Source organism: Dryobates pubescens, chromosome 8 (genome assembly GCF_014839835.1).
Source record: "Dryobates pubescens isolate bDryPub1 chromosome 8, bDryPub1.pri, whole genome shotgun sequence".
In the NCBI taxonomy this organism is placed as follows: Eukaryota; Metazoa; Chordata; class Aves; order Piciformes; family Picidae; genus Dryobates; species Dryobates pubescens.
In genome coordinates, this window is record NC_071619.1 from 34,354,024 (window position 1) to 34,380,485 (window position 26,462).

Below are 26,462 nucleotides of genomic sequence, written 5' to 3' on the forward strand. Positions count from 1 at the left end.
CCTTTTTTTTTTTTTTTGTAAGTGGGCTCCTAAAGCTCCCTTTCATTGCTCCTGAAGCTCTTGGGCTACTGAACTTCATCGACTTGGAGCAGAGAGTTACCATTCTCTATTGCCTTTTTTAGCAAAGCAACCATGTAGCTATCGAGCTGCTAGCTCCAAACAAATGCTGAGCAGTCAGTTTCTAAATTCCAAGGCCACTCTGCATTCTCTTTATCTTCTGGGCTGGGTGTAATCATTTACTCCCACAACATGGCAGTGATCAGTTGTTTAATATCTGAGCACAGATTCCTGCTTCTGCTGTGCAAGATACTGTTTAATTTTCACCCTTCCCCTTACCAAACTGCCTTGTTGGAGTCAGGGTCTATGAAGATGATTACCCAGTGGGCTTTGAGCTGAAGCCTCTCTTCTTCCCTCTACCAAGAGTTCAGTCATTTAATAGCATTGTGTTTGCATGGCAAGCACATCCCTGACTTGTACCACAAATATTGTAATGCAGAAAAAGCCTAGATTTATGTGGCAGTAATAATGCCAAATAATTCTGTGGCTTCTAGAAGGTTACTAGAAATTGAGATCATTCCAAAGCCTTAAGCCTAAGTGTCCTTCTGATAATTTATAAAGCACAGTACCATCCTGCTGGTAGGATCCTCTCAAAATAATACTCCCTTTTGTAGGGTGGTATAAAAGGGCAATTTTAACAGGCTCTCTGGGAATTCCAGCTGTGTAGAGTTACTGCTACAAAGGCAGTTGAATGCAAAGTGCCAGCCTGAAAACATGGCACTGATAGTGGGATGAATCAGGTACACAGGATGATGTTTGAGTTCTATGTTTTGGTGCTCCTCCCCTCCTCAGGATTTGGATGTTAATGTTGAAATAACAAGACTGACTATTAGTTGTCTTGAAGGAGGAATTAGTTAAATGCCTAAGAGAGAGTGGGAATTAAAGAATACTGATACCTCTTTTCCCTGACTGATCTCAGACAAGTATCTAAACTGATGTGTATCTTCTTTTTGTCTTGGGGACTAGGTTCAAAACCTAATTTACATCTGTCAGAGGACCCATATTAGTCTTTTATTAGGACTTTCATAATGTTTACAGAATTCCCTTGTATAAGGGCAACTGAAATGCAACCCTGATGCCTTTTACATTCCAATATTTCTTTAGTTTTCACATCTCTGGCTGTTCCTGGACAATACTGCAAGTATAGTGTATTTTTCTTCCCCCTCTCCTGGAAAGTTATGTTAACTCTGATCATCATTCTGGGCTCAGCAGCAGTCAACATAATGGAATTTCACTTCTAGGGTTCTTTCTTGGAATACTTCAGATTAGGAGAAGTAAAAGCCCATTGCCTACTCCTGGAGTCAGTTGTGCAGGATTGTGGTATCATGACTCTCTAGCAGTTCCTCTAGAAGAACATTGGAAATGGATATCCTGAATAGCAGCTTTTCAACTTGCATATTAGCTAGCTGACTGTTGTGAGCACAACCACTTAGAGGTAGGAAATTTAGGAAACTACCAATACATAGCAGGTAAACTTGAATGGATGCTGTAATTCAGCCTCACAGCCTTTTATTCAATAAGAAAGCAGAACAAGTGTTTGACAGCACAGAAGGCTAAGCAATTGTAACCTTAAAGGAACAGAACCCAAGGAGAGATGGCAAAGACATAAGGATCACCAGAGTGGCCTTTGGTGTTTTCTTTTCCTGTGGAGGTCAGGCAGTAGAAGGGACTCGCTGTATTCTTGCCAATACATGAAACCTACTCAGGGTTTGTTATTTCCTTTACAAGCAGCTTTGATTTAAAGTAACTCTTCCTTATCAGAACAAAACTCTTCAGATTCGTGCTCATTTCTAAGTGTTTGTGTTCAGTTTATTGCCAAGTTTAGCAGCAAAACATTTTTCCACTTCTTTTTTTTAAATACTTTATATGTTTTTAACTAATCAGAGAGTAAACCACAGTGTGACTATTCCTTTGTGACCATTTTCAATCTGAATTACCTTACAGCATTGTTTTTAATTTCTTTTTTTATCATTAAAACTACTTTGTGTTAAATTGTGATAGCATCCTTTGGTTATCCACTTGGCAGGAAGGATGATGGGCAATTCTGAAGCCCTCTCCTGGCTTTTAATGTCCTTGAAGGCAGGAATGGTTTATATGCACTCTACTGCAAACAGAGACATTTGTGGTTTAAATCACAGAACTCCTTCCTTGCTGAGTTGCCTACAGCACTTAACTGAAGGCTGACTTTCCTTAAGAAGCTTGCATGGTGGTCACCTCTGTGGGATTTGGTGTTCTGTCAGGAAGTGGTTTTTGCCTAGTTTTGCTGTTGGTCAAGGTGCCTATCCACTTGTTTGGCATTTTGCAGTATGCAGATAATAGAACCTTAACCAAGCAGCCTTAGCATACAGTTCCAGCATGAAATACGTGTATCTCGGATCAGCCAATGTTCCAGATACAGTAGAAATGGAAATGGAGAGTGTAGAAGTCATCTGTTCCCAGAGTACAGTGATTCTATATTTAAAATGTGGGATTTTTTCCCCCCTGTTATCTCAGAGGTTTGGCTGTGTTTTATGTGATCAAGTTTGTTGTGAATACTGGTACTACCTGGGATGCTTCTACAGGGAAGATACAATTTCATCTTGTTTAGTAGTAAGATTGTTCATGAGCTTCTACAGAAACCAAGGAAGAAATGTAGGCATCAATATGACATTATTTCAAGCAATCATGGGTATTTTGTTTCTTTTTAAAAACTGAAAAAAAGGTGTTAGAGTTTATCTTTGAATACTTTACTATGCAAGCCTGGGGGAAGGCTTCTGTCTAGGGGCAGGATGAGAGGTTTGAATTAATTGTAACCTGGGAGTATATTGCAGCTGGTGCACGATGGATTTGGAGGCTTGTAGCACCAAGTTGCTGACCTTCAGTCTGAAAATCCTGTCCTCGTAGCTGCCTTCTGGAGCAGTGTGGACCATTGAAGCTCATCCCATTTTCCTCTGTGCTAAGATATTGAAAGAGCCTCTGAGTTTTTGGCAAGAAGTGGTTCTTGCTTAGTTTCGGTACTTAATCTTGTTGATGAAAGTGAGATCGCTAGTGCTGTTTTAGATGCTCAGAGCTGAGGAGGAGGATGTTTAAACACACATCTGTCTTAAATACTGATGTTTACAACCCTAGCAAATCCTGCCTGGGGAGGACAAAGTGCAGAAATGGTATATTTTTCTTAAGACCACGTGCCTCACTGTAATGCGACAAGGCTAAATGTTCTTTAACAGCTGTGGGATTGTTTTGTGAAATAACCCCCAAACTCTCAGAAATACTTTGCAATGTTTTATACTGTTACTGGTTCTCTTTGCTCTTGTGCTTTTCCTGTGTGTTTAAACTGTTTGATTTCTACTTTGATAAACACCTTTTCTTTCCTAACTTAAAATTTTCACTGTAATGAAGCAAAATCTTGACTCATAAGTGCTGGGAGTTCTTTCCTTCAATAAAGTTATCATTGCATTGAATGAACTACTGTTATGGTTAATGTGATTGGTGTTTTTAATGATGCTGATTCTCCAGATGATGTTGTAGTCACTGTGTGCTGGTTCCTTGTTTTGTTTGTTTGAAAAAATAGGAAAAAGTGATTGTCTTGTGCTTGCCTCCTTTGCTGTGCACACAACAGGTACTGCTGATGGAAGTTTCTGTGTCACCACTGTTGTGCAGCTGCTTCACTCAGCATGTATCCAGCTCAATCAGATTCTTCTTGGCATAGCTACATGCACCTAGACAACAGCTGGTAAAACTGGAGTTGTTAGGGTGGGGATAATATTTTTTTATTGCTTATTTATCTTAAGATCTTATTTATCTTTTTTTATCCTAGATGTGCCAGTGAGCTATTGGCTTAGACCAAGCTACAGAGCAAATAATTCCTTGTGCTGTTCTTTCATCAAAGATGAGAGTTATGAAGCAGCTTGCCTCTGACTCTTCTTTGTAGAATAAATCCAGTGTACATCAATATGCAGTGTAAGTAACAAGACAGTGACTTATGGAATCATAGAATTGTTTTGGTTAGAAAAGACCTCTAAGATCATAGAGGCCAGCTGTCAACCTGACACCACCATGGCTGTTAACCACATCCTGGAGTGCCATCTTCACATGTTTCTTAAACACCAGGGACAGTAACTGCACGACCTCCCTGGTCAGCTTCTTCCAATGCCTGAGCACTCCTTTAAAGAAAATTTTCCTAACAGCCAATTTAAACCTCCCCTGGCACAATTTCAGGCCATTTCCTCTTGTTCTGTCACCTGATACTAGGGAGAAGAGACCAACCCTCACCTCACTCCAGTCTCCTTTCAGGTAGGTGTAGATAGCAATGAGATCACCCCTCAGCCTCCTCCAGAATAAACAATCCCACTTCCCTCAGCTACTCCTCTTAATACTTGTTCTCCAGACCCTTCACCACCTTCGAGGCCTGTCTCTGGATATGCTGCAGTGCCTCAATGTGCTTCTTGGCATGAGGTACCCAAAACTGAATACAGTATTCAAGGTGTAGCCTCACCAGTGATGACTACAGAACAGGGCACAATCACTTCCCTGGATCCTGCTGACCACATTATTCTTGATCCAGGCCAGAATGCTGTCAGCCTTTGCCACCTGAGCACACTGCTGGCTTATGAATGCATGTTAAAAGTAGTTAGAGGCAATTAGTTTGTTGGGATTTTTTTTTGGGTTTTGGTTTAACTTTCAGAAAGCACATCCACTTAAGTTTGTGCCTAGTATGCATCCAAACACTTGTTGTGGTTTTAATATTCCTAGGCAGTGGAACAGGGCTGTGCATTAAACTTTCTTCTGATTGGCAGAGCAAACCAAAGCAGGTACTTTGATTCTTTGCAAGGCTGGTAGTGAGATTTTTGTGCTGTGGTAGACTTACAATTTTAGTGACTTTTCTTGTTCTTCTAAGCAAGCTCTGTCTCCAAGCTGACTGGACTGAAATTTCTGTCCTACAGGAAACTCCAAAGAACCAGTAGCTTATCTGCCTGCAATATAGAAACCTAGGGGTTTGCATTTTATCTTTCTTTTTATTAAGGGTTAGAGCTTCCAAAGGACTGCCAGGACAGTTTGGTTTATCTATTTCATATCAAGACAGCTGTGAATCTGAGTCTTAAACAGGTAGTCAATCCTTTCCATATTGAATAGCTTAGAGCTATTTTGCTTGCCTCTTTGAAACTCCTGCATAACACAAATCTGTTGAACTTTGCCACATTGGAGGAGACTTGATAGGGTGCTTGGTTGCATGGTTTAGTTGATTAGGTGGGTTGGATAATAGGTTGGACACAATGATCTTGAAGGTCTCTTCCAACCTGGTCTGGTCTAGTCTAGTCTATTCTAGTGCTGAGGTCAATATCTGAGTAGTATTTATGGGAAAGCGTATTCTGTGGATGACTTTGCTCCTTAGAAATACTCTGAAAGGGTTTATCAGTTGTGCTACAGCATCTGGTCTTCAAAACTCATTTATAAATACTAGGGCAGAGCCATCAGCACCACCTCCAACTTCTGTGACAAAACTTGTAAAGTTTCTGTACTCATTATGTCTGCCCCTTTCCCTTCTCCCACAAGGTCGGGTTTGCAAGAGAGGGATGCAAGAAGCTCAAAGTTTGAGGTGGATGGTTATTTCCTTCTCTTACTTGAACCTTTCCTATTGAGCTAAGTATTGGCTGCAGTGTCAGTGAGGGTACAGACTTGTTAACTGCCCAGCTATGAAGAGCTGGAGATACTTAGAGGGAACAAAATCCTCCATTTTGTCATTTTTCTGAACAAAGCTGACTAATTAAGCATGGAATAGCAGATCTAAGCTGCCAATCTTTGGGATTGATATTTTAAGTTAGCCAATTTAAAACCCTTTTAAGTTTTTCTTGGGCTCCCTTGTGGCATCTCCAGGAGAGGTTATTCCTGAGAGTTTGTGCTTTAAAATCTCTGGAGAAGCAATTGTGGAGTAACACTGGTGTAGTGGAAAAATGGTATACTGAAAGTATCATCAGCTGGCCAACATGATTTCACCACAGGTCTGGGCAGCTATCACTTCCAAGTGTGTAGAGTGAAATTATTTGATCAGGGGCAGGTACTCCTGTGTTTTCTAGTTGTGTCTAACAGGATGTCAAGCTCATCACTTTGAATCAAATGCTTCAACTGAGCAACTTGTTAACTCTTTGCTTAGCCTGGAGAAAAGGAGGCTCAGGGGAGACCTTATTGCTCTCTACAGCTACCTGAAGGGAGGTTGTGGACAGGCAGGGGCTGGTCTCTTCTCCCAGGCAACCAGCACCAGAACAAGAGGACACAGTCTCAAGCTGCACCAGGGGAGGTTTAGGCTGGAGGTTAGGAAGAAGTTCTACACAGAGAGAATGATTGCCCATTGGAATGGACTGCCCAAGGAGGTGGTGGAGTTACCATCGCTGGAGGTGTTGAGGAGGAGACTTGATAGGGTGCTTGGTTGCATGGTTTAGTTGATTAGGTGGTGTTGGATGATAGGTTGGACACGATGATCTTGAAGGTCTCTTCCAACCTGGTTTATTCTATTCTATTCATTAACAACAGCAACAAAAAAGCTTTGACTTACACATCCAAGACAAAAGTGCATTTTTAGTTTCCCCAATCTAAACACCAAACCTGTTACCTTTTTTTTTTTTTTTCAAATGAGATGCTGTAAATACAGTTTGCAAGTTTGTTTATAGTCTTTTAAGGTCTTTATTAGTTTCTGATCTTAAAAATGGGGACAAAGGCTCTAGGCATGTCTGGAGGCAGGTCTGAAGATATTCAAGTAGGAAAAACAAATTAGGGAAAAGTGTAGTTACTGTTTGAAACCAACTTCAGTTTATCACAGCATAGCTACATCAGGAGTATTAAAAATAAATTAAAACATTTTAAAAAGAAGAAAGGTTCTTTAAAGCCTTCTGGCCTCAGAATTTATCTCAGTTTTAATCTCAATTACAACAACAGGTGAGGAGGGTACTACCTGAGCAAGCTGCCTGCCTCACTGCCAAAAACATACCTGGTGGAAGTTATTGAAACTATCCCCTCACCCCCTGACATTAATGAAAAGGCTAATCTTCTCTAAGTCTCTTCTAACCTAGCAATCTCTTGAGGGGATGGATCCATGATTAAAAATCAGAGGGAAGGCAGCTGTCTTTTTATCCTCTCTTAATTATTCTGTGGTAGTTGATAGGTGTTGATTTCCTGGGAGTGTCATGGTGATGGAGGTTACATTTCCCTGTGTTGTTGGGACTAAATGTTCAGAGGGGGGTTACTTGTTTGGATGGTTTAGTGAAAGCTTTGGAGATGGAAAGAGTGAGTCTTGTTCTCTGTGATCTCATCTGCTCATGAAGGGATGCCTTTTATTTGGAAACATGCACCTAAAGGCCAATACCAGCTATCCAATGTCAAGGCAAGGAAGGCCTCTTTAATTACCTTCTTTCTTTGTTGTTTTTTTTCCCCTTCTTTTTTTAATCTTTCTCCTGTACCTCACCAGCTGGTGGCTAGGGTGGGTTTAGAACAAGTTTAATCAAAAAGTCAAAAATATCATTTTGCTTTTTCTGCTGTAGCTTGGTGAATAAACCCCAGTAAGTTCTGCAGGATTGAGAGGGGTGATTCTGCTGCTTTACTCTTTTCTTGTAAGACCTCACCTGGAGTACCATGTCCAGCTCTGGTGCCCTCAATGCGAGAAGGACATGGACCTGATGAACCTGGTACAGAGGAGGGCCATGAAAATGGTGAGGGGGCTGAAGCACCTCTCCTACAACAACAGGCTGAGTGAGCTGGGATTGCTCAGACTGGGGAAGAGAATGCTCTGGGGAGACCTAATAGTGGTCTTCCAGTACCTGAAAGGGGGCCTACAGGAAGGATGGAAAGGGCCTGTGGTGATAGGATGAGGGGCAATGGCTTTAAATTAGAGCTTGGTAGTGCCCAGCTCTCCGGTCTGGGTTTCAAGGAGTGATTACAACATTGTACATTTTGTATGACACTTCTGCGCCCTCCAATGCCCCTACTGATTTGCTTGCTTAGTTAAACTAGTGCAAGAGGGGTAGTAGTCTTCTGTCCTCTGTCCCATTTGCAGTGGCAATAATTGTCAGTGCTCTTGTTAACGGTGTTACTTTGTAATGCGAGCTACCTTTCTTCTTCAGAGAGCGTCAACCTCCAGCCCAAGACATAATGCCCCTGCCATCTGAGAATGGGTTATTCTTGGTGCCTTGGCAATACTTATGTCCAGTGACATTAATCTGTTTGTGCCTCAGTTTCAGTATCTGTAAACTTGGAAAAATTAAGCTTGCAAGAAAGTGGGAGAGAGAAGGCTTGCTTTAGAAGTACTCAAAAGTTAGGTCAACAGAGGGACATAAGAAGGTGTCTCTTACTTCTCCTAAACCAGGATAAACATCCAAAGTAGATATTTCTACTCTTAGTATTTGTTACAGAGAAAAAGTTAACAGTAAGCAAATAACTTTGAATCTGTCTCTTTGGTTTCTTCTGCAGCCCTCTCCCATGACAGCTGCATGAAGCAAAGGCAATGTACAATGTGACAAAGCCTGATGCATGGGATGGGTCTGGATGTGTAAAATCTCAGGCCCAAGCACATTCAGCTGGTTGCCTGCACACGTGCAAACTCATTATTTCTCTGGCTAATTCTTCTTGGTTGGAAAGATCTGTCAGTGGTGAGCTGTGCCTTCTGGATATGTTGCTATACACATCATCAGTTGCTCATAGTCTGAAATCTTACAGCTGAAACACTCTTCCCCACACTGATATTAGCAGTTGGGCTATTCCCTCTATCCAACCCCAGGTAACTAATCTCATTTTAGGAGGTGTTGTGGTTGCAGTCAACATGAGCTATGGTAATACAGCTATAAAATTAAAATTCAAACTTTATGAAAGTCAGGTATTTTAAGAGACTAGATTTGTGGGTGGTTTTTTTCCTCTGGGAGACAAGACTTTCAAACATCAGGCACCCTGTGTGAGTAATAACCGTAAGTGCCCAAGTGTGACTTACTTTTAGTATCTGAAAGTGCATTTTATTATCGTGCAGGATGAAAATTTTAGTATGGGACTCCAAAGCAGATCCCTTTGTGCTTCTCCCTTAGGCACACTAGCTGTAAAACATCTAGTCTTGGTGAAAAACTTGCTTCCCAGCCCATTACTGGAATGGGTCCATTATCATCTCCATATATCCTTCCACCTCCACATCTGTGTCCCTGGAGTGCTTTGGGCAAGAAATGCACTCAGGGCAGAACCTCCCTTTCTTTGCTTGGTGGCTGCCTCCACTTCCAATTCATTTTTGCTTACCGCTTTATACATGCTTTTGGTTTCATTTAAGATCTGATCATCTTGAGAAAGAAGATTTGATCTGATTTTTGGAGGCTCTAATCTAATATCACACTGCTCGATGTGCTGTGGCAGACGTGGGCTATTATGACTTCTGAAATTCAAGCTGCTTCCTTTTTATTTGTCTGTAGATACAGCTGAGTGTAATTGCTGACATATTACCAGTTTTGTGAGGTGCTGCCTGCATTTGCCTTGACTTTGAATCTCCTGGTTTCTGAGCAGCTAATTCTCAAAACACTAAAAAACCCTACCAAAACACCAAAGTAATACAGATGTATGTGGTTTACAGTTGTCTGAAAACCTGAAATTACACAGCAAGTTCAACCAGAGCTTCAACCAGCTCTGATTTCTGTATTTATTTGCATTTACAATATAATGAAACTAAAATCTGGCAAAGTTTCCTGTGCATTTGCTATGACATTTGATCACATGCAAGGGAAAATGACAGTTGTGGCTTCTCTCTCATGTTTCAGCAATGGAAAAGGAGAACCCAGACATAAACATATTCCTTATTACACAAACATACTACCTGAGATGCAATTACTTTTTCCAAATGCAAAGTGGCAGGGCTCCAAGTTCCTAAAAACCCTCTAGATTTTAAAATACATTCTTCAGTCATTCTAAAGGGAAAGTGGAATGGATATTAAATTGCTGTTTGACACTTCTAGGGTAACTCACAAGGCTCATGGAGTAATGTAGGTAATTTCATTATGAGTTGACAATTAAAAGGTACATAAAAGCTGATAAGAAGAGAGGGAAGATGTGTTAGAGTGTGAAGTTTGAAAGTAGCATGATTGGAATTACCCAGATGTAAAAAATATCTCAGACCTGCCTGGCTTGCACCTTCCAGTGGTGCTGAGATTACTGGGAATAAAGGGTTCTCGCCTAACATCTCCCACCCAGCAGAACATCACATTGCTGTGTCCAGCTCTGGGTCCCTCAGTTTAGGAAAGATGTTGAGTTGCTGGAACGTGTCCAGAGAAGGGCAACAAAGCTGGGGAGGGGTTTGGAGCACAGCCCTGTGAGGAGAGGCTGAGGGAGCTGGGGTTGTTTAGCCTGGAGAAGAGGAGGCTCAGGGGAGATCTTCTTGCCATCTACAACTACCTAAAGGGTCATAGTAGCTAGGTGGAGATTGATCTCTTCTCCCAGGCAACCTGTGACAGAACAAGAGTACACAGTCTCAAGCTGTACCAGGGGAGGTTTAGGCTGGATGTTAGGAAGAAATTCTTCACAGAAAGAGAGATTTGCCATTGGAATGTGCTGCCCAGGGAGGTGGTAGAGTCACGGTCACTGGAAGTGTTTAAAATAAGACTGGGTGAGGCACTTAGTGTCATGGTTTAGTTGATTAGATGGTGTTGGGTGGTAGATTGGACTTGATGATCTTCAAGGTATTTTCCAACTTGGTTAATGCTGTATTCTGTTTAAGGGATTGGTAGGACCAGTTGCCAAACAAGGTTCCATGCAACACAGGTAAGACAAACAAGCTCTGCCCCTTACTGCTTAGGTAAATTTTTGACTGCAGGGTCTGTTGAGCCTTGTCAAATGATGGGTTTAACTTGAATCCTGTTTTACAAAGTTTACCAGACTCTTCCTTGTCTCTGTAAGTCACACTGGTGATTTATAAATTGGTGATTTGTATTAAGAAAATCAAGTTCTCAATAAGTAGTTACAAAGTGCATGTCTCTAAAAATTATTTCCAACAGGATGTTCTCATAATCAAGCCACTGACTATGTCATGCCTGATAGACCAGAAGTTTCAGACTATCACAGCTTAGATGCATCAGGAGAAATAAGGCACTCAAATGCCTTGTTTTGTGTGAAAGTCCAGTGTTCACCAGCCAGTGGTATTCATGTAGCCTCCACTCAACCCTTTGTCATGGAACCAAACTCAGGTCTGTCATATGCTGAGTGCCAAAGTTGTTGGAGTCCTTGATCAAATGGTGGCTTTTTTGTGGGTTACATGCAGTTGGAGTAGGCTTGTCAGAGAAGGTCTTAGTCTGAGGCAAGAGGAAAAGCCTGCTTTAAGGATGCTGAGGGAACTTTTGTATGAGGTGGGCCTTGAAAACGTCAGCAATGCCAGCCAGTTATGCTCACACCCAGAACCAGATGCATGGGGGTTATCCCTGGGAATGCAGCCAGAGGGAAGTTCAGCTCTTTGTAATGAGCATGGGCTATGTGCATGACAGTGGGACCAAGGAAAGGACACAGTGGGCATCAATGGTGGAGCGTAGGGGTGCTACCTTTTTCTTCTGCATTGAAACCCCAGCATGGAAGGGTCTGTTACTATTGCGTTTTGATTTAGAAGCATAGGGGAACGAGGTTAATGCATTTATTCAACATGCCTGGTGGAAATATTTTAAGACTACCTTCTCTGTGTAACTATCTTGACTGTTAGGAGCTCCTTCTGCTAGAGCCCGCATCAGCATGAACGCAATTTCCATGCATTGTTTCAGTCTGGAAATGAAACAATTTTCATTAATGGAAACCCGGTTCTCAAGCAGAACAATTAGACCCACTTCAGGTTGAAAAAAAAAGATAAAAGCATGCTAATTTGGATGGAGGACTCTTCTTTCAAGGCAGCCAATTGAGTCATCAGCCTGCCACCCACCTGACCGTCTGACAGGTAATTAGGAGATAGTCCTCTTTTTGTGTGGAGTGTGTGCGTAAACCTCCACATGCTGGTGTCACTGCCCATTGGGACTTCCAGGGGAGAGAGGTAGGCAGTAGCGAGAGAGAGGGGAGCACGCTTGTCAGAAGGTGCCCAAGGAACCCACTCGGGTTTTCTCTCTCGCTCGTTATTTTTGTCTTTTAACAGCTACCTGAAGTTTCTGGGTGTGAAGTCATCATGGCAGACCTGGGCTGCAAAAAACCCAGTGACTGCACTGTCTCCAGGCTGCTCAGCGTGGTGGAGAGTGAACTCCGGGCTGGGAGAGACAAAGGCGACCCCACAGAGAAGCAGCTCCAGGTTGTCCTAGAGGATGCGACGCTCTGGCAGAGATTCAGGGAAGTCACTAATGAGATGATTGTGACCAAGAATGGCAGGTGAGTGATCCACTCAGCACTGTGGGGTAAGTGTAGGTGACAACTTAGGGGGGTTATGTGATTTAAGAATAAACTGTGCATACAGACCGGAAAGAACTGTGATGAGCACATTAACAGTTTTATGCCTACAGCCGTGCAGCCCCCTAAACCCAGACAGGGGTGTCCCTGCCTCTTTTTGGTCACTGCTAAATGATTCCTGCCACCCTTTATTCCTGTTTGTGAAATATACAAAATACATACAGAAAAATACATTGACTGACTTAAGGTTGCACGAAAAGGGAACTTTTGCAAGGGAATAGATGGTACCTCTCAAATCCTTTTGCATGACTTCTTGCACTAGTAATCATCAGCCTTTACTAGCAAACTGCTTACCTGTAGACCTCAAATTACTGTACAGAAGCAGATTGGTGTTGTTATCCCCAGCTGCAGTTCCTATCACTCTGTCTCCTGGGGTTCTAACAGCTTGTGTGAACAATCTGTACTCGAAAGAGGTACAATAAAGCTGTGCCATATATGGCGTGTATGTGCAGCCCATATTGTATGGTCCCACACTGGTACTGCTCTATAGCTGTTGCTGATGCCCTAAGAAACAAGTGCAGAATATTGGTTAACACACACAGTTTTAGAAAGACAAAATATTGTGATGGAAAAGCATCACACATCTTACTGTTTGGAGAACACAGAAAGGTGTGGGGAAAGAGTGCAAAACCTGGAGAGGAGGATTCTGAATGTGAATCAGACACTGGCTTGTAGGAGACTTTCCACAGAGGTTCTGCTCTGAACTGGGCTGACAGCAGAGTCTAGTTGATAAATGAGAGGCAGCTGCTAAAATAAGGGTCACTGGTATAGTGGTACTAAGGTTTTTATTTCACATACCCTCCCTCTTCCCCCCCAAAAAAAAAAAAACGGTGGAGGATAGTACCGGTGACTGTATCTTGACAAGGGACACAGGTGAAAACTGTTACAAGGAGAAAATCTAGTCTGTTGGCTCAGCAAGGTTTTTCTGATGAGACAACAGCTGCCTTCCCCAAATTTCAGCTCTTGCTGTAACACTGCCTATTGCCCTTCTGATTCCTCCCAACAACCTACAGGGATAGAAATCTTCGGAGGTTCTCTTCGCACTGAGAAGCTGCTTTTGCTTCATTTGAATTGCTTTAAAAACTGCTGTTAGGCTGCAGCAAACATCTGAGTGGACTTTTGTTTAGTGTGTGGTAGATTAAACTGACTCCTTAGCAGTGTAAGTGACCAAAAATGAGGTAAAAGAGGTTCGCCTCAAAGTAATTAAATTAGTGCAAAGAGTTGCACGTTACCAACAGGGATTTTTTTTTCAGTTTCTTTCAGCTAAAATAAATCTTCACTGCATGGTAGTGCTAGTTCTCTCTGAAATGTCCAGGTGAGTGCACAGATTAAATCCTTTTATGATGATAAGGGAATCTTTCATAATTCAAATATGTCCAGTTACTCTTTCATTCTATAAGCTGCCTTATTTTTCTTTATTCTAACTACACCTCTTCCTAAAGCCAGTGAGAGCTCCATAATTTCTGCAGGGCAGGGATGTGTTAATTAGGATCGAACTACAGCCATCTCAAAACATAAAAATTATGAAAAGTATGACACACTGTCATCTTCATAAATCCTTTCAAAATCTGACTGTGGCATCAGGAACTATAAAAGGGATGTCTTGCATTTCTGAAAGTGTCTTCCATAACAAACACATCAGCACACCAAAAAAAGGAAATGCAGACAGTGGCCTGCAGCAAAGAGCAACTCCATGCTATTCAAAATGAGACAAACCTGAAAGTTTCCTTTGAGTGCTGAATCTTTTTCAAGGTTGATATTGTTTAGTAATTATATCCAGGGGGATTCTCAATAGCAAAGAAAAATATTGATCTAATACTGCTGCTGCTTAAATCTGCAGAACTAACTCAAGTCATTCTATCTGAAGGGTGTATGAATGCTTTTGAAAACAGTTCTACAATGAACAAGAAGAGCCAGTCTGAACTTCTGCATGTGGAAGCTATGACAGCTTGTGCTGACAAGCTGTTAAGCAAAACTCAGAAATTAAACCAGAACCTGATGCAGGAGAATCCCAGGGAATGAAAGGCTTCTTGATTAGTGCTTCTCAAGTGTCAGATTCTAGCATGCAGAATTCTATCTGCTGTAACTGAGTTATCTCTAATTGGTACCCAGAGTCCAAAATGTTGTAATTAGATGAGCTAACTTCACTGTTAATACAGAGGTACCTCTCTCTTGCTGCGTTGTACTTCATTACTATAATCCCCTTCCATAGCCATGTGCCTAGGTACACAGGGAAGGTAGATGTATTCGTAGATTCTTGGGATAGTTTGGGTTGGAAGTGACCTTGAAGATCATCTTGTTCTAACACCCCTGCCATGGGCAGGGACACCTTCCACTAGACCAGACTGCTGAAAGCCTCATCCAGCGTGGCCTTGGACACCTCCAGGGAGGGGGCATCCACAGCCTCCCTGGGCAACCTGTTCCAGTGTATCACCACCCTCACTGTAAAGAATTTTTTCCTAATATCCAGTCTAAATCTACCCTCCTCAAGCTTCAATCCATTCCCTCTTGTTATATCACAAGGCCTTGTGAAAAGTCCCTCTCCAGCTTTCTTGTAGACCCCTTTCAGGTACTGGAAGGCTGCTATGAGGTCACTCTGGAGCATTTTCTTCTCCAGGTTGAACAGACCCAACTCTCATAGCCTGTCCCCTTAGGGGAGGTGCTGTAATCTTCTGATCATCTTTGTGGATCTCCTCCGGACCTGTTCCAGCAGTTCAGTGTCCTTGTAATGGGAGCTTCAGAGCTGGACACAGTACTCCAGGTGGAATCTCACATGAGCAGAGTAAATGGGGAGAATCACCTCCTTTGTCCTGCTGGTCACACTTCTTTTCTGAACAGGATAGACATCAGTCAATCCAAACCACATGCTGTATCACAAAATACATCGTGATGGGTGCAGCTGATGTGGCAGGAATCAGTCTCCTATCTTATTCAGACTTAACTGTATTCAGTTGGCATTTCAATGTCAAACACTGTTTTCTGACTGAGCAGGTTTACTCTCTCAGTGTTTGTACACTAGTAGCTATGCACTATCCTAAAAATTTGCACTTCTGGAGGCAGGAAGATGCCACTGTTTCCCTCTGCACTTGAGAATATTAATCCACAGTGGATTAATGCAGGTAAGCATGTCTAGGAGAAGCCCTTTTCAGGCTGAAGTGCTAAAGCAACTTTACCTGTTACTACACATTCAAGTTTGATATCAAACATCTTCCTACTCAAGTTCTGTTCTGTGGAGTAATTGTAGCAGATCTGCTCTAAATAAATTGAAGAGGCTGAAGTGCTCTGCTATTGCAGAAATGGAGGTCACATGTGGCCTGTTGGATCATTGAAACAAACATTTGGACTGAAACATTTGGAGAGATCATTATTTGCCATGCTAAAAGACTGGGAAATGTGATTTTAATAGTAAAGCCATCAGCAGAACAAGTGATGTATTAAGTTTTCTGTCATCAAAATCTGTACAGTAAAGACATTCTGGTCCAATTGAGGTGAGGATTAAATGTGTGTGAAGCAAATTAACACATGGAAGTGCTATAATCTCTGTGGTACAGGAGGTTAGAGTTGTTCTTCTTCAGGAGAAGTTTAGACTGCATATGAGGAAAAAATTCTTTCCTGCAAGAGTGGTCAGGCATTGGAACAGACTGCACAGGGAGGTGGTAGAGTCACCATCTCTGGAGGTGTTCGAGAAGAGTGTAGATGTGGCACTTCAGGACATAGCTTAGCATAGCACATGGTAGTTGGGTTACAGTTGGACTTTATGATTTTGAAGGTCTTTTCCAACCTTAATAATTCTATAATTTTGGCATTAGTCTATAGGTCTTTTGGGGACAAACTCAAGCCTTTCAAGTAGAAAGTGAGAAATGTCTGGGGGCAGAGAAATTAATCTGTGTGTAATGCAAATAGTTCTGAGAAATCCAGTGAGGTTAAGTTTTCATGTGGATGAATTTTCCCTTCCGTTTCAGTTTCAGCTAAGGGTGTTACTTTGAAACTGACTTTAGGAATTCTGGGAAGTGCAGGGAGCAACACATCCATACTTTTTATAACATCCCAGATTGATAGGGCCAGGCTGGATGTAGCTCTGGGCAACCTGATCTAGTGGAAAGTGTCCCTGCCCATGGCAGGGGTGTTGGAACTAGATGATCCTTGAGGTCTCTTCCAACCCTGACAATTCTGTGATAGCTGGTGCATCCTGATCAGAAAGACACCTTAAATGTAGCATCAGAATCTTTGGCTAAGTTTCTAGTTAGTTTGAAAAATCATGGTTCATTCTATCTTTCTTAGTGTTGCACTGCTCCTGCATCACCAAGTGTTTATATTAGATGAAAAAAATCTCAAGTTTCTCAAATCCTTTCATTTCCTGTCAGCAGAAGGTGCTGAATGCATACATCAAGAACTATATAGAGATGCCCAGAAAGGTAGGTGGTGAGTGGGATGTCACAGGAGATTGTTAGCAACCCACACTGGGGTATGGTTTCAGCTGGAGCCCTAATTCTAGACTTTCAGGCACTAAGATGCCAAATCAAAGCTGTGTGGTATAGTTCACAGGTACTGGGACAGTCAGAAAACTGCTGAAAGTCTAGCTGTGAGCTGCTGCTAATCTCAGAATAAAAAATTGAAAGGGGATAGAGAAAAGTTGGCATTGGACCCTTAGGCACAAAAGGAGCATTTCCCCAAAACTAAACAAAGGCAGTATTTCAGTTTTAAATGCACTGGGAAGATGATAGAAGGCTGAATGACAGATGTGGTTGTGGCTCCATCCTTGGAGACATTCAACACCTGATGTGGCCCTGGGCAGCCTGATTTAGTTGGAGGTGTCCCTGCTCACTGCAGGGGGGTTGGACAAGATCACCTTTGAGGGTCCCTTCCAACCCAATGCAATCTGTGAATCTGCGAATGTTTAGAGCTTAGTAAAAGGCAACACCGCATCTAAGGTGGAACTGAAAGCAGAAGAGCCTGATCAAGTCGTTGGGGTCAGAGAATATGGAAGAATGGGACCAAATTAGTGGAAGAACTGACAAGTGCAAGGAGAACAGCAAGTTTAACCAGACTTCTCAAACTGGAGATTTATGTAATAGTAGTGGGACAGTATGTGAATACTTGCACTTATAAAAGGGAGGACAGACATTTCAGCTAACTGCAGACATTTAAATTTATCCCTGTACTAAGAATTCAGGATGCATTTTGAAAGAAAGAGTATTGAAAAACGTGGAAGGCAATGGAAAATGAGATTAAAAGGCATTTTATTAGATTTAAGTAATGCCAGACTAGCCTGACACAACCCTGAGAAAGTCAAGAAGTGTTTTTAGACAAGGAAACTATAGGAGAGTTATGAAGGCCTTTAGAATAGCACTACCTGGAAACCATTACACAAGTGAGAGATGTTTGGGATGAACACAAGAACCAGAGGAAATGAGAGAGAGAGACAAGTCATTAACTTTGCTCACAAAGATTATGGAATATGACCATCCCTTCAAAGGAAGGGAGAAAAACTTGTTGTGCAGAGTAGTGTAGTCAGTAAATCTAATCTGATGAATACCTGGCTGGGATTATGTCCTGATTGCTGGAGACTGCAGGATGGTTGCAGAGAATATATCCACAGTCAGAAAATGTGGGACTTGGCCACTGGACAGACTGCAGGTTAATTTCAGCACTAAAGAAATGCACTTAGAGTCACAGCATTGTAGAATGGTGGACCTCTGGAGATCACTTTGTAATGGAGTTCTGCAGTTACAGCAAAGGATCTGTGGTTCAATTCCACCTTCTCAGGCATTTTCAACTCTGTCCTGTTTATTGTCCCATACCTAAGGATGTATTTAGCATGTGCAGACCCTATGGCTTCTACTGATGCTACACACAGTTCACAATGTTTGTAACTCCTGGTACAGTCAAGACTTTAATGCCTTGCTTTAGAGATAACATTTGTCTGTTTGTCCCCCCTCAGTGACTGAAATGAAATAAAATAAAATGAAGGATTAAGATTTAAGAGCCATCTTCAGCTGGATGGAGGGATGAGTAGAGGATGGGGTTTAGATTGACCTTATCCATGAGCATCTGTTCATAAACATACTGAGGAGAGGTATTTCAAAACCAGCTTGCAAGGGTGTCTCCCTGTTTTTGTTTCTCGGCCAGGCGGATGTTCCCTGTGTTGAAGATCAGTGTGTCGGGCTTGGACCCCAATGCCATGTACTCCTTCCTCTTGGACTTTGCCCCCACTGACGGCCACCGCTGGAAGTACGTCAATGGAGAATGGGTGCCAGCTGGGAAACCAGAGCCACCCAACCACAGCTGTGTCTACATCCACCCAGACTCTCCCAACTTTGGGGCCCATTGGATGAAAGCTGCCATTTCCTTCAGCAAAGTCAAACTTACCAACAAGCTCAATGGGAGTGGGCAGGTATGGTCTGATGTTTCCCCATACACCTCTTGGCTTCAATTGCAAGCCCCTACCAATCAAGAAATATCAAGGGTGCATTTATGTAATTATAGAGGCCCTTTCAGGCCTCTTCACCCACAGATGCCAATTATTCTCCGGAGGCCAAATGTAAACAGGAATAAACAGGCCTTAATTGGCGCTTTCAGATTTTAATGGACTTCTTGATGTTAAGAGAGACAGAGTGCTGTGGTTTACTTAATCATCAGGGGGCTTTTCAGAGTTGGTCTTGTGTGCTGGGGATTTTTACATAGGACTTCAGAGCAGGGGGAAAAAATGGTCACGGGTATTAGGTTTTTGTTGTGTTCCCCCATGTTGTTTGGTGTAAGTGGAATGTTGGCAGGAGTCAGATAGCAGAATAAAAGGCTGCTCCTAAATGAAATAATTACTATGTCTGCTTCTGCATCATGATAATTATCAATATTCTATTGAATCAGCTTTGGCCTTTGGAAAGAAACCACATGTACCAGGAATAAGTGACTTTCTCTTTGAACCCCTTAAAAATGCAAACAGGAAAATTAGTTTTGTTTTGTCTTTTATTTTTGATGATGCATCTAAAGGCAAAATGTTGCAGAAGACCTTCTGTTCAATTGCTTGTTTTGTACAAAACTCCTACATTGGATGATGCTTGTCAGCCCAGAATCAGTTTCTTTCATGTAAATATTATACATTCACTGTTTGTTGTTCCCATTAGGTTTGTGAGGTACCTCAATCAGCCTAGCACCCTAACTAGGTAGGACATCATCTCAGTTTTTGTTTTCCATTCAGTTTTTTCCAGAGAACATAAAGATGATCTGGTTTTCCTTAAGTCACACCTGAAATCAGCACACAAGATTTATGGTAGAGCATAGAGCGGGATTTGAATTTGCAGATTCTTGTCCCCCATCCATGACCTCAGAAAAGTCTGCATGGGGATAAAAAATCTATAGGAAAGCAACTTGGAGGATCAAAGAGAGCCTGGGAAACAACAGGGAACACAATGTATACATACACACACATGGTGGAGAGGGAACAAACAGAAAGCAGGAGAGGAAAAGTTAAATGAGAGACGGAACTGAAACAGAAGTCACTAAATAAAGAGCAACTGAAGATTTCCTTGATTTCTTCTTTTTTGTTTTTAAATCTTGACAACAGTCTCAAGGTAAACCACATCCCTGCTCTGTGTTTCAGCTTCCTTCTCTGTGGTGTTATTAGAAAGTAACAGCTGACTGGAAGTGCTTTATGGTAATGGTGGCATTCTTTCCTATATATGTATATATACACACACACACACACAGAGGTAAGCATACAGCAGTTTCCAAAGTACTGTTTGTTTGTCTGAAACTACCCTTTTCTGGCAGTAGAGAGAATTAAGCCATAAAATAAGCTTCTTGAAGAAGGTGTGTTGTGGAACCAATGCTATTCACAGCTTTTGGTGCTGAATTAGACATTTACCAAGCCTCATTTGGATACACTTCAGAAAGGTGACTAGGTGACTTCTTCAACTTCCTCCTAGCCCTAATGTCTGTGATGATGATTCTGAATCTTTCAGATAGTGGAAGCAGGACAGGGATCGCCCCTTTATTCTTTTAACAGCCCTTCACTGCAGTGGAAACTTAATGGTTTGAATGCCATAGCTGCTGATATGAATATTCACTTAATTAAGCTCTATCAAAACTTTTAAGTCCAAGTCCTGTGAAGTCTAATTTCTTTTCTTTTTTGTTTTGGCTTTGTGGTTCATCAGAAGGGAGGAAGGCAACCATCCTGCTCTCAGAAATCACTGACTGGTGAGGGTTCATCAGTGACATCTGTTATAGAGCCAGAGTGAGAGAGCAGCAGTGGGATAGCAGACTGGCATTGGGATCTGTCTCTGTGTTTTGTTTTCTGCAGATAATGTTGAACTCCCTCCATAAATATGAACCCCAGGTACACATAGTTCGTGTAGGAGGTCCCCACAGGATGGTGATGAACTGCTCCTTCCCTGAGACACAGTTCATAGCTGTGACTGCCTATCAAAATGAAGAGGTAGGCAGATTCCACACTGATGTTCTTGGTCATCATTGATGAAATATATTAAAAGCTTATTAGCTACAAGGTTGGCATGGACAAGGCTGATCCTTGTTTCCCCACTGGTCCCACACAGTGCAGTGCTCCATCCAGTCTAATACTCTGCCTTCTTTCTGCAGTAGAACATTGTCCAACATAGCATCTGGCTGCAGTACTAAGCTAAGTTTAATATCCTGCTGTGGCTATTCCAGACCAGTCCATCTGTCCTGACATCCCAACCCCTTTCTGCAAAAACTCCCTGCAGTCAAGTCCAACATTTTGCTCCAGGAATGACTGATATTTACACTGATAACTCTGTCTCTCCCCATTCCTTATGATACATGCAATTGTAGAACAGCTCAACATTCCTTGAGAAAATTTCTTCCCAACCCCAAAACTGTTATCAAGGGATGTGTTGGATTGTGATATTTGCTAGCTCATGTGTCACGTCCCCTTAGCTAGTGTTGCTGCAGATTTGATTCATACTTGGTAGAAGTTCAGTGTTGAAATCCTTATGAAAAGGTCCACCATCACAGGATTTGCTAGGCTGTACTATTACATTAGGCAACTGGTCTGCTTGTGGCACTGATCCATACACAGCACTCTGCAGTGAGCAAAGCACTCTCTTAACCAGCCCTGGAAACATCATGCACGGGGATATATTTTCTTAGGCTAACCAAGCCAGCTCCATTTAGCTTACTCTGGAAGATGTTTTGTCAAGTTTCTATTCCAAATGGCTTTCACTAACATGCCTTGTTTTCTGCAAACTCAAGATAACAGCTCTCAAAATCAAGTATAATCCCTTTGCAAAAGCCTTCCTGGATGCAAAAGAAAGGTGAGTCAATTTTTGTTTTTCTCCAGTAGTGTTTTGATACACTGAGTTATATCATTTATCTTTCACATTGTGATACCATAGTTTTAACTGTCAATCTTGTTTCTGCTGAGTTCCAGAGTCACTCCGCTGATATTAGTGGGAAGACTCTTTATGTAATTATTACAATAAGGTCTGAATTGGGTGAACATCCTCTTGGAGATCTTAGGGTTAGCACTGTCTGAACAAGAAGCCTGGAATGATATGATATGAACTTCCCCAGGGAAGTCCCATACTCTGCATGTTCTCTACATGGTACTTACAGTGAATCCCATAAATTGATAGCTTAGGGAGAAAAATAGTTAACTGCAGATATTGAAAAGCATAACTAAGGTGAAATTGCACTGTCACTGTAATGTAATTGAACTGCTGTTATTTAATGTGTGTGATTAGGTATGATGTATTTGTTAAAAGGAACCTGTAGGTGATAACTATGGAAGATGGTAGAGATGCTTCCATCAGAAACAAATTGTGGTTTATATTTCAAAGTTTTACTTCCATTGTCCATGCTAATGCAGTGAGGCAGCCAAATGATTCATTCCAGGTCACAATTGCTAATAAATTTTGCATGGACCTGCTATGTCTTCTAACATGTCAAGTCTCCTACATGCCTACAGGTGGATCTGTGTTTTGTTCCATTCCTCTCGCCACTTAAGAAGTTGTGGTGACTCAGTGTCAGGATTTCTAGCCATGGGAAGAAAAGGATGCCTTTGGCTTGTCTGGCTGGGAGGGCAAGGAGAGCCCTGCCTTATTCTGAGTAGGGGATCCAGACTGAGGGTTGTTGGTGGAAGCAGGAACAGTGCCCACAGATAGAATTCTGGGTTCAGCTCTCATATTTGCCATGAAGTTAGCATTTTTATGTATGCCATGAAACATAAGTTCCTGTTTCCTTTGTGGCAGACTGGAGAAAAGTCCACTGCCTAACAAGTGGTAAAAGATGGATTTCCCTCTTTTTTACCTTACTTTCCCTCCTTTTAAAAGCAAATAGTTCTGGTTTTAACTTTCTTTTGTCATTTCTCAATGAGAAGTTTTGCCACTCAGTATTTTGCTTTTCAGAAACCATCCCAAGGATGCTCCAGAAACAGTCTCTGAAGGTCAACATATGACATATTCTCACTGTAAGGTTTTTATTCATGTTGGCTGGATGTTTTGTGTGATATGATAGGTGCTGAGACAATGGGTCCTGTTTAACTGAATCATATCAGTCACTCACTGAGCCCTGAACTGTGTTCAGGGGGAAAAAAAAAAAGAAAAGGAGTGAAGAAATGTCACAGTAGGAAATAGCAAGAGGGATCATTTTCCTCATGATCCCCCTTTTCAGTATTAAAAGAAATATAGAATCAAGATGATGTATGACATTTTTAGGGCTTTCTCCCCCCTTTCTTTTCCTGTGTTTTAAATGTGGATGTTTTTGTCAGCTATAAAATTGCCTTTTATTGGTGAACAGGTAGAAAAAAAAGAGGAGGATCAGAGGTTGTGATTAGAATCATAGAATCATTTTAATTGGGAAAGACCTTTAAGATCATCAACTCCAACTGTTATCTAACTCTATCAGGTCTGGTGCTAAATTGTTTTCATGATTATTTTAATGATAATGACTGTTGTAATGATAGTTTTCTACCATTTGTTCTTTGATATTTGTGACTTTTTCTGTCAGTTATTTTCAGATCTTGTTTTTTTTAGAGCTGGTGGGGGTTTTGTTTTGTTCTGGGTTTTTTTAGGGGTGGTTGGTTTTGTGTTGTTTTTCAGTTGTTCCATAAACCAGTATCTTGGAATCTGCTCAGTGTTTCTGAGGCACAGCTGATTCTGCAAGAAGGCTGGTTACTTTCTTTATTGTACTCCAGAGATTCATGCAATAATAGTTTTCTTCTCTCTTTTCTCTCCAAGTGGGTGGCTGGTTGATATCCAACCCAGATACAATGTGTCCATCAGGAAGTTCTAATTATCAGTACACGGGACCTTTGCCTCTGCCAGCTCCACACACTCCTCATAGCTGTGAGCGATATTCAGCACTGCGAGGGCATCGAGCTGCTCCCTACCCACCTCCCTACGTGCAGAGAAATCACTCACCTACAGGTACAGCTGTAACACTCCTTTGCTTCCAGGAAGAACACCCTCTGCCTGCCTGACCCTTGCTAGAGGTTAGCATGAGCATTAGAACAAGCAAGAGCTGAGGCTAGGAAATGGCATGATAAGCCCCTGTAACAAACTGCATTGAACCCTGTATGCACAGGGTATATTTAAGGCATCCAAACAACAGGTACAAAGAGCTGGGTGCACTGAGAGTGAATAATCTTGCTTAAAATACAGCTCCAAATTATACAAGAAGAGCATTGCAAGCCTTCTTTAAATGTCACATGGTGAAGCACTCTCGAGTCAAAGCAGCCTTTAGGAACATGGCATTGCCAGAATGTCTTCTGAGTCCCTTTTACCCTCTAGATCTGGATGCAGAGTGGCAGAAATTGACTCTACCTTGAACAAGATTGCTTCTTCAGGCCTACTGGTGTTCTGCTGACTTAGGACAGTATCTCTGCAACAGTCTCTAAGGATTTCTTTTTTGCTTTTTTTGCCCTCAAAGTTAATTTGCTGGAGAGCTCCAGCAATAATCTTCAGGTATTCTCAGGACATGACGGCTGGACTTTGCCATCCTCTCCACATGCTAATTTGCTCTCAGTGCCACATGCCAAGGGATCTGCCAGCCCTGGGCCCAGGTAAGGTTATGGGGAAACTGCTAGTATTAGGAGTGAGGCTTGTAGAACTGCCCTGGTGATTCACACTTTCTTCCAAGTGTTAATTGGTGCCCAGGATTCGAAACAGGTCCCAAGTGCTCAAGTTGAGATTCCTGGACAGATCTTTATAACTTATCTCCCACTCGGAAACCAATGTGAGCTTTATTTTTCCTTTGCACTGGTGAAAACCAGGACCTTGGAACAGCCACATAAAACTCTGGTATCTATAATCTGTGAGCAATTTAAAGCCACATTATTTCTTCTCTAGATACTTCTCACTATTCTCCTGCACAAAATGAGGACACTTCTCCTATGCAGGGATGTAACAATCTGATTCATGCTCAGTTAAGAAAATACTGTTAATAGAGTAGTAAACAATACTAGGTATGGTTGGAATTTAGACCTAGAGAGTCAATTAATTATCAAGTATTTCCCTTTCTTTTCCAAAAATAAATGCACACATTTCTTCTTTAATTTAGCTCCCAGAAAAATCACCTGTAATTCTTTAAATTTAGGTAGCTACCTTTTAGCAGTTAACACACTTGGCTTTACTGTGGTGAGTTTTGTGCTGGAGAAGATGCTTTGAAATAGAACATTCAATATGTACTGCCTTTTTTTTCTTCCAGCCACTACCCTTGCCTGTGGACAGTGAGCAACAGTTCTGTCAATGTTGCCAACCCAGGAAGCGAGGTGAACAGCAGCCCTTCAAGCATGTTTCTAAGGGGCAATGTCCCCTTACCCGCTGCATCATCAGTCCAAATGCCTCGGCAGGGAATGGTGTCCAGCAGCATGGAAACACAAGGGGAAGCCTCTCTAGGCAGGCTAGCCGACTCTGCGTGGACATCCTCACACTCCTTTTAATAGACCAGCGGCTCAGGAGGGAAGCTTAGCCAAACAAGACTGACACTGTTGTAGGAAAACCATTCCCTAGAATTAGAACCATAGAACCATTGGGGTTGGAAGAAGCTCCTGAGATCATCAAGTCTAACCATTCACCTAGAGCTCACAATCCCACCACTACTGCTAAGCCACTACCACCACTAAACCACATCCCCCAGCACCACATCCACACATCTTTCAAACGTCTCCAGGGATGGTGACTCCTCCACCTTCCTGGGCAGCCTATTCCAATGCTTGATAACCCTTTCTGTGAAGAAATTTTTCCTACATCCAACCTGAGCATCCCTTGGCACAGCTTGAGGCCGTTTCCTCTTGTCCTGTCACTTGTTGCATGTGAGAAGAGACTGACAGCCACCTTGCTCCTGTCTCCTTTAAGGCATTTGTAGAGGGAAATAATGTCTCCCATCAGCTTCCTCTTAAGATGTTCCTCATAAGACTTGTGTTCAAGGCCCTTCACAAGCTCAGTTGTTCTTCTCTGGACATGCACCTCAATGTCCTTATTGTAGTGAGGGGCCCAAAACTGAACACAATACTCAAGGCGTGACCTCACCAGTGCTGAGTGCAGAGGGAAAGATTTGCAGCTCAGAGCAGGGATGTGTATACAGAAACCCAACTTCATCAAATATTGCTTTCCTTCATTAACCTCCACTGTGCCAGACAAGCCAAAACTCATAATGCAAAGACAGGAAATGTTGTGGGAACTGGCTTACTACTGTAACCTTTATGTGTCAGGATTATTTTCAGAGTCAATCTTTGTAATTAGTTTTGATTCTTTGTCACATAAAAAATGGTGAGAGACATGGGACTGAGTGAAGCAGATATGGCAGTTGGATATTGCTTATCATTTTAAAAGTCCTTTCTGTAACTAGAAGCAGAGTTTGGGAGAAATTGAGAGCAAGTTCCCTAGCTGGTAATTTGAAGGGACAGTGCTGCTTTGAAGACTTTCTGAATCTGTCACATGAAGGTTTCCACAGTACTTAAAACAAAGCCTTTCAGGGAATGAAATTAGTCTGGCACCTTAATGCCACTTGGAGGTGGTATTCTCTGT

At 42.0% G+C, this 26,462-nt stretch overlaps 1 protein-coding gene across 1 annotated transcript; it reads left to right on the forward strand.

Annotated features, from left to right (window-relative positions):
* The first annotated feature begins 12,014 nt into the window (after positions 1-12,014).
* On the forward strand, positions 12,015-25,403 carry TBX19 (T-box transcription factor 19). Its single transcript, XM_054163358.1, is given in 9 exon segments — positions 12,015-12,108; positions 12,111-12,381; positions 18,589-18,853; positions 20,759-20,893; positions 21,688-21,749; positions 22,842-22,903; positions 23,673-23,861; positions 24,364-24,496; positions 25,141-25,403. Coding segments are annotated over 9 exon segments (1,446 nt in total). The 3' UTR covers positions 25,376-25,403.
* Positions 25,404-26,462: the final 1,059 nt, after the last annotated feature.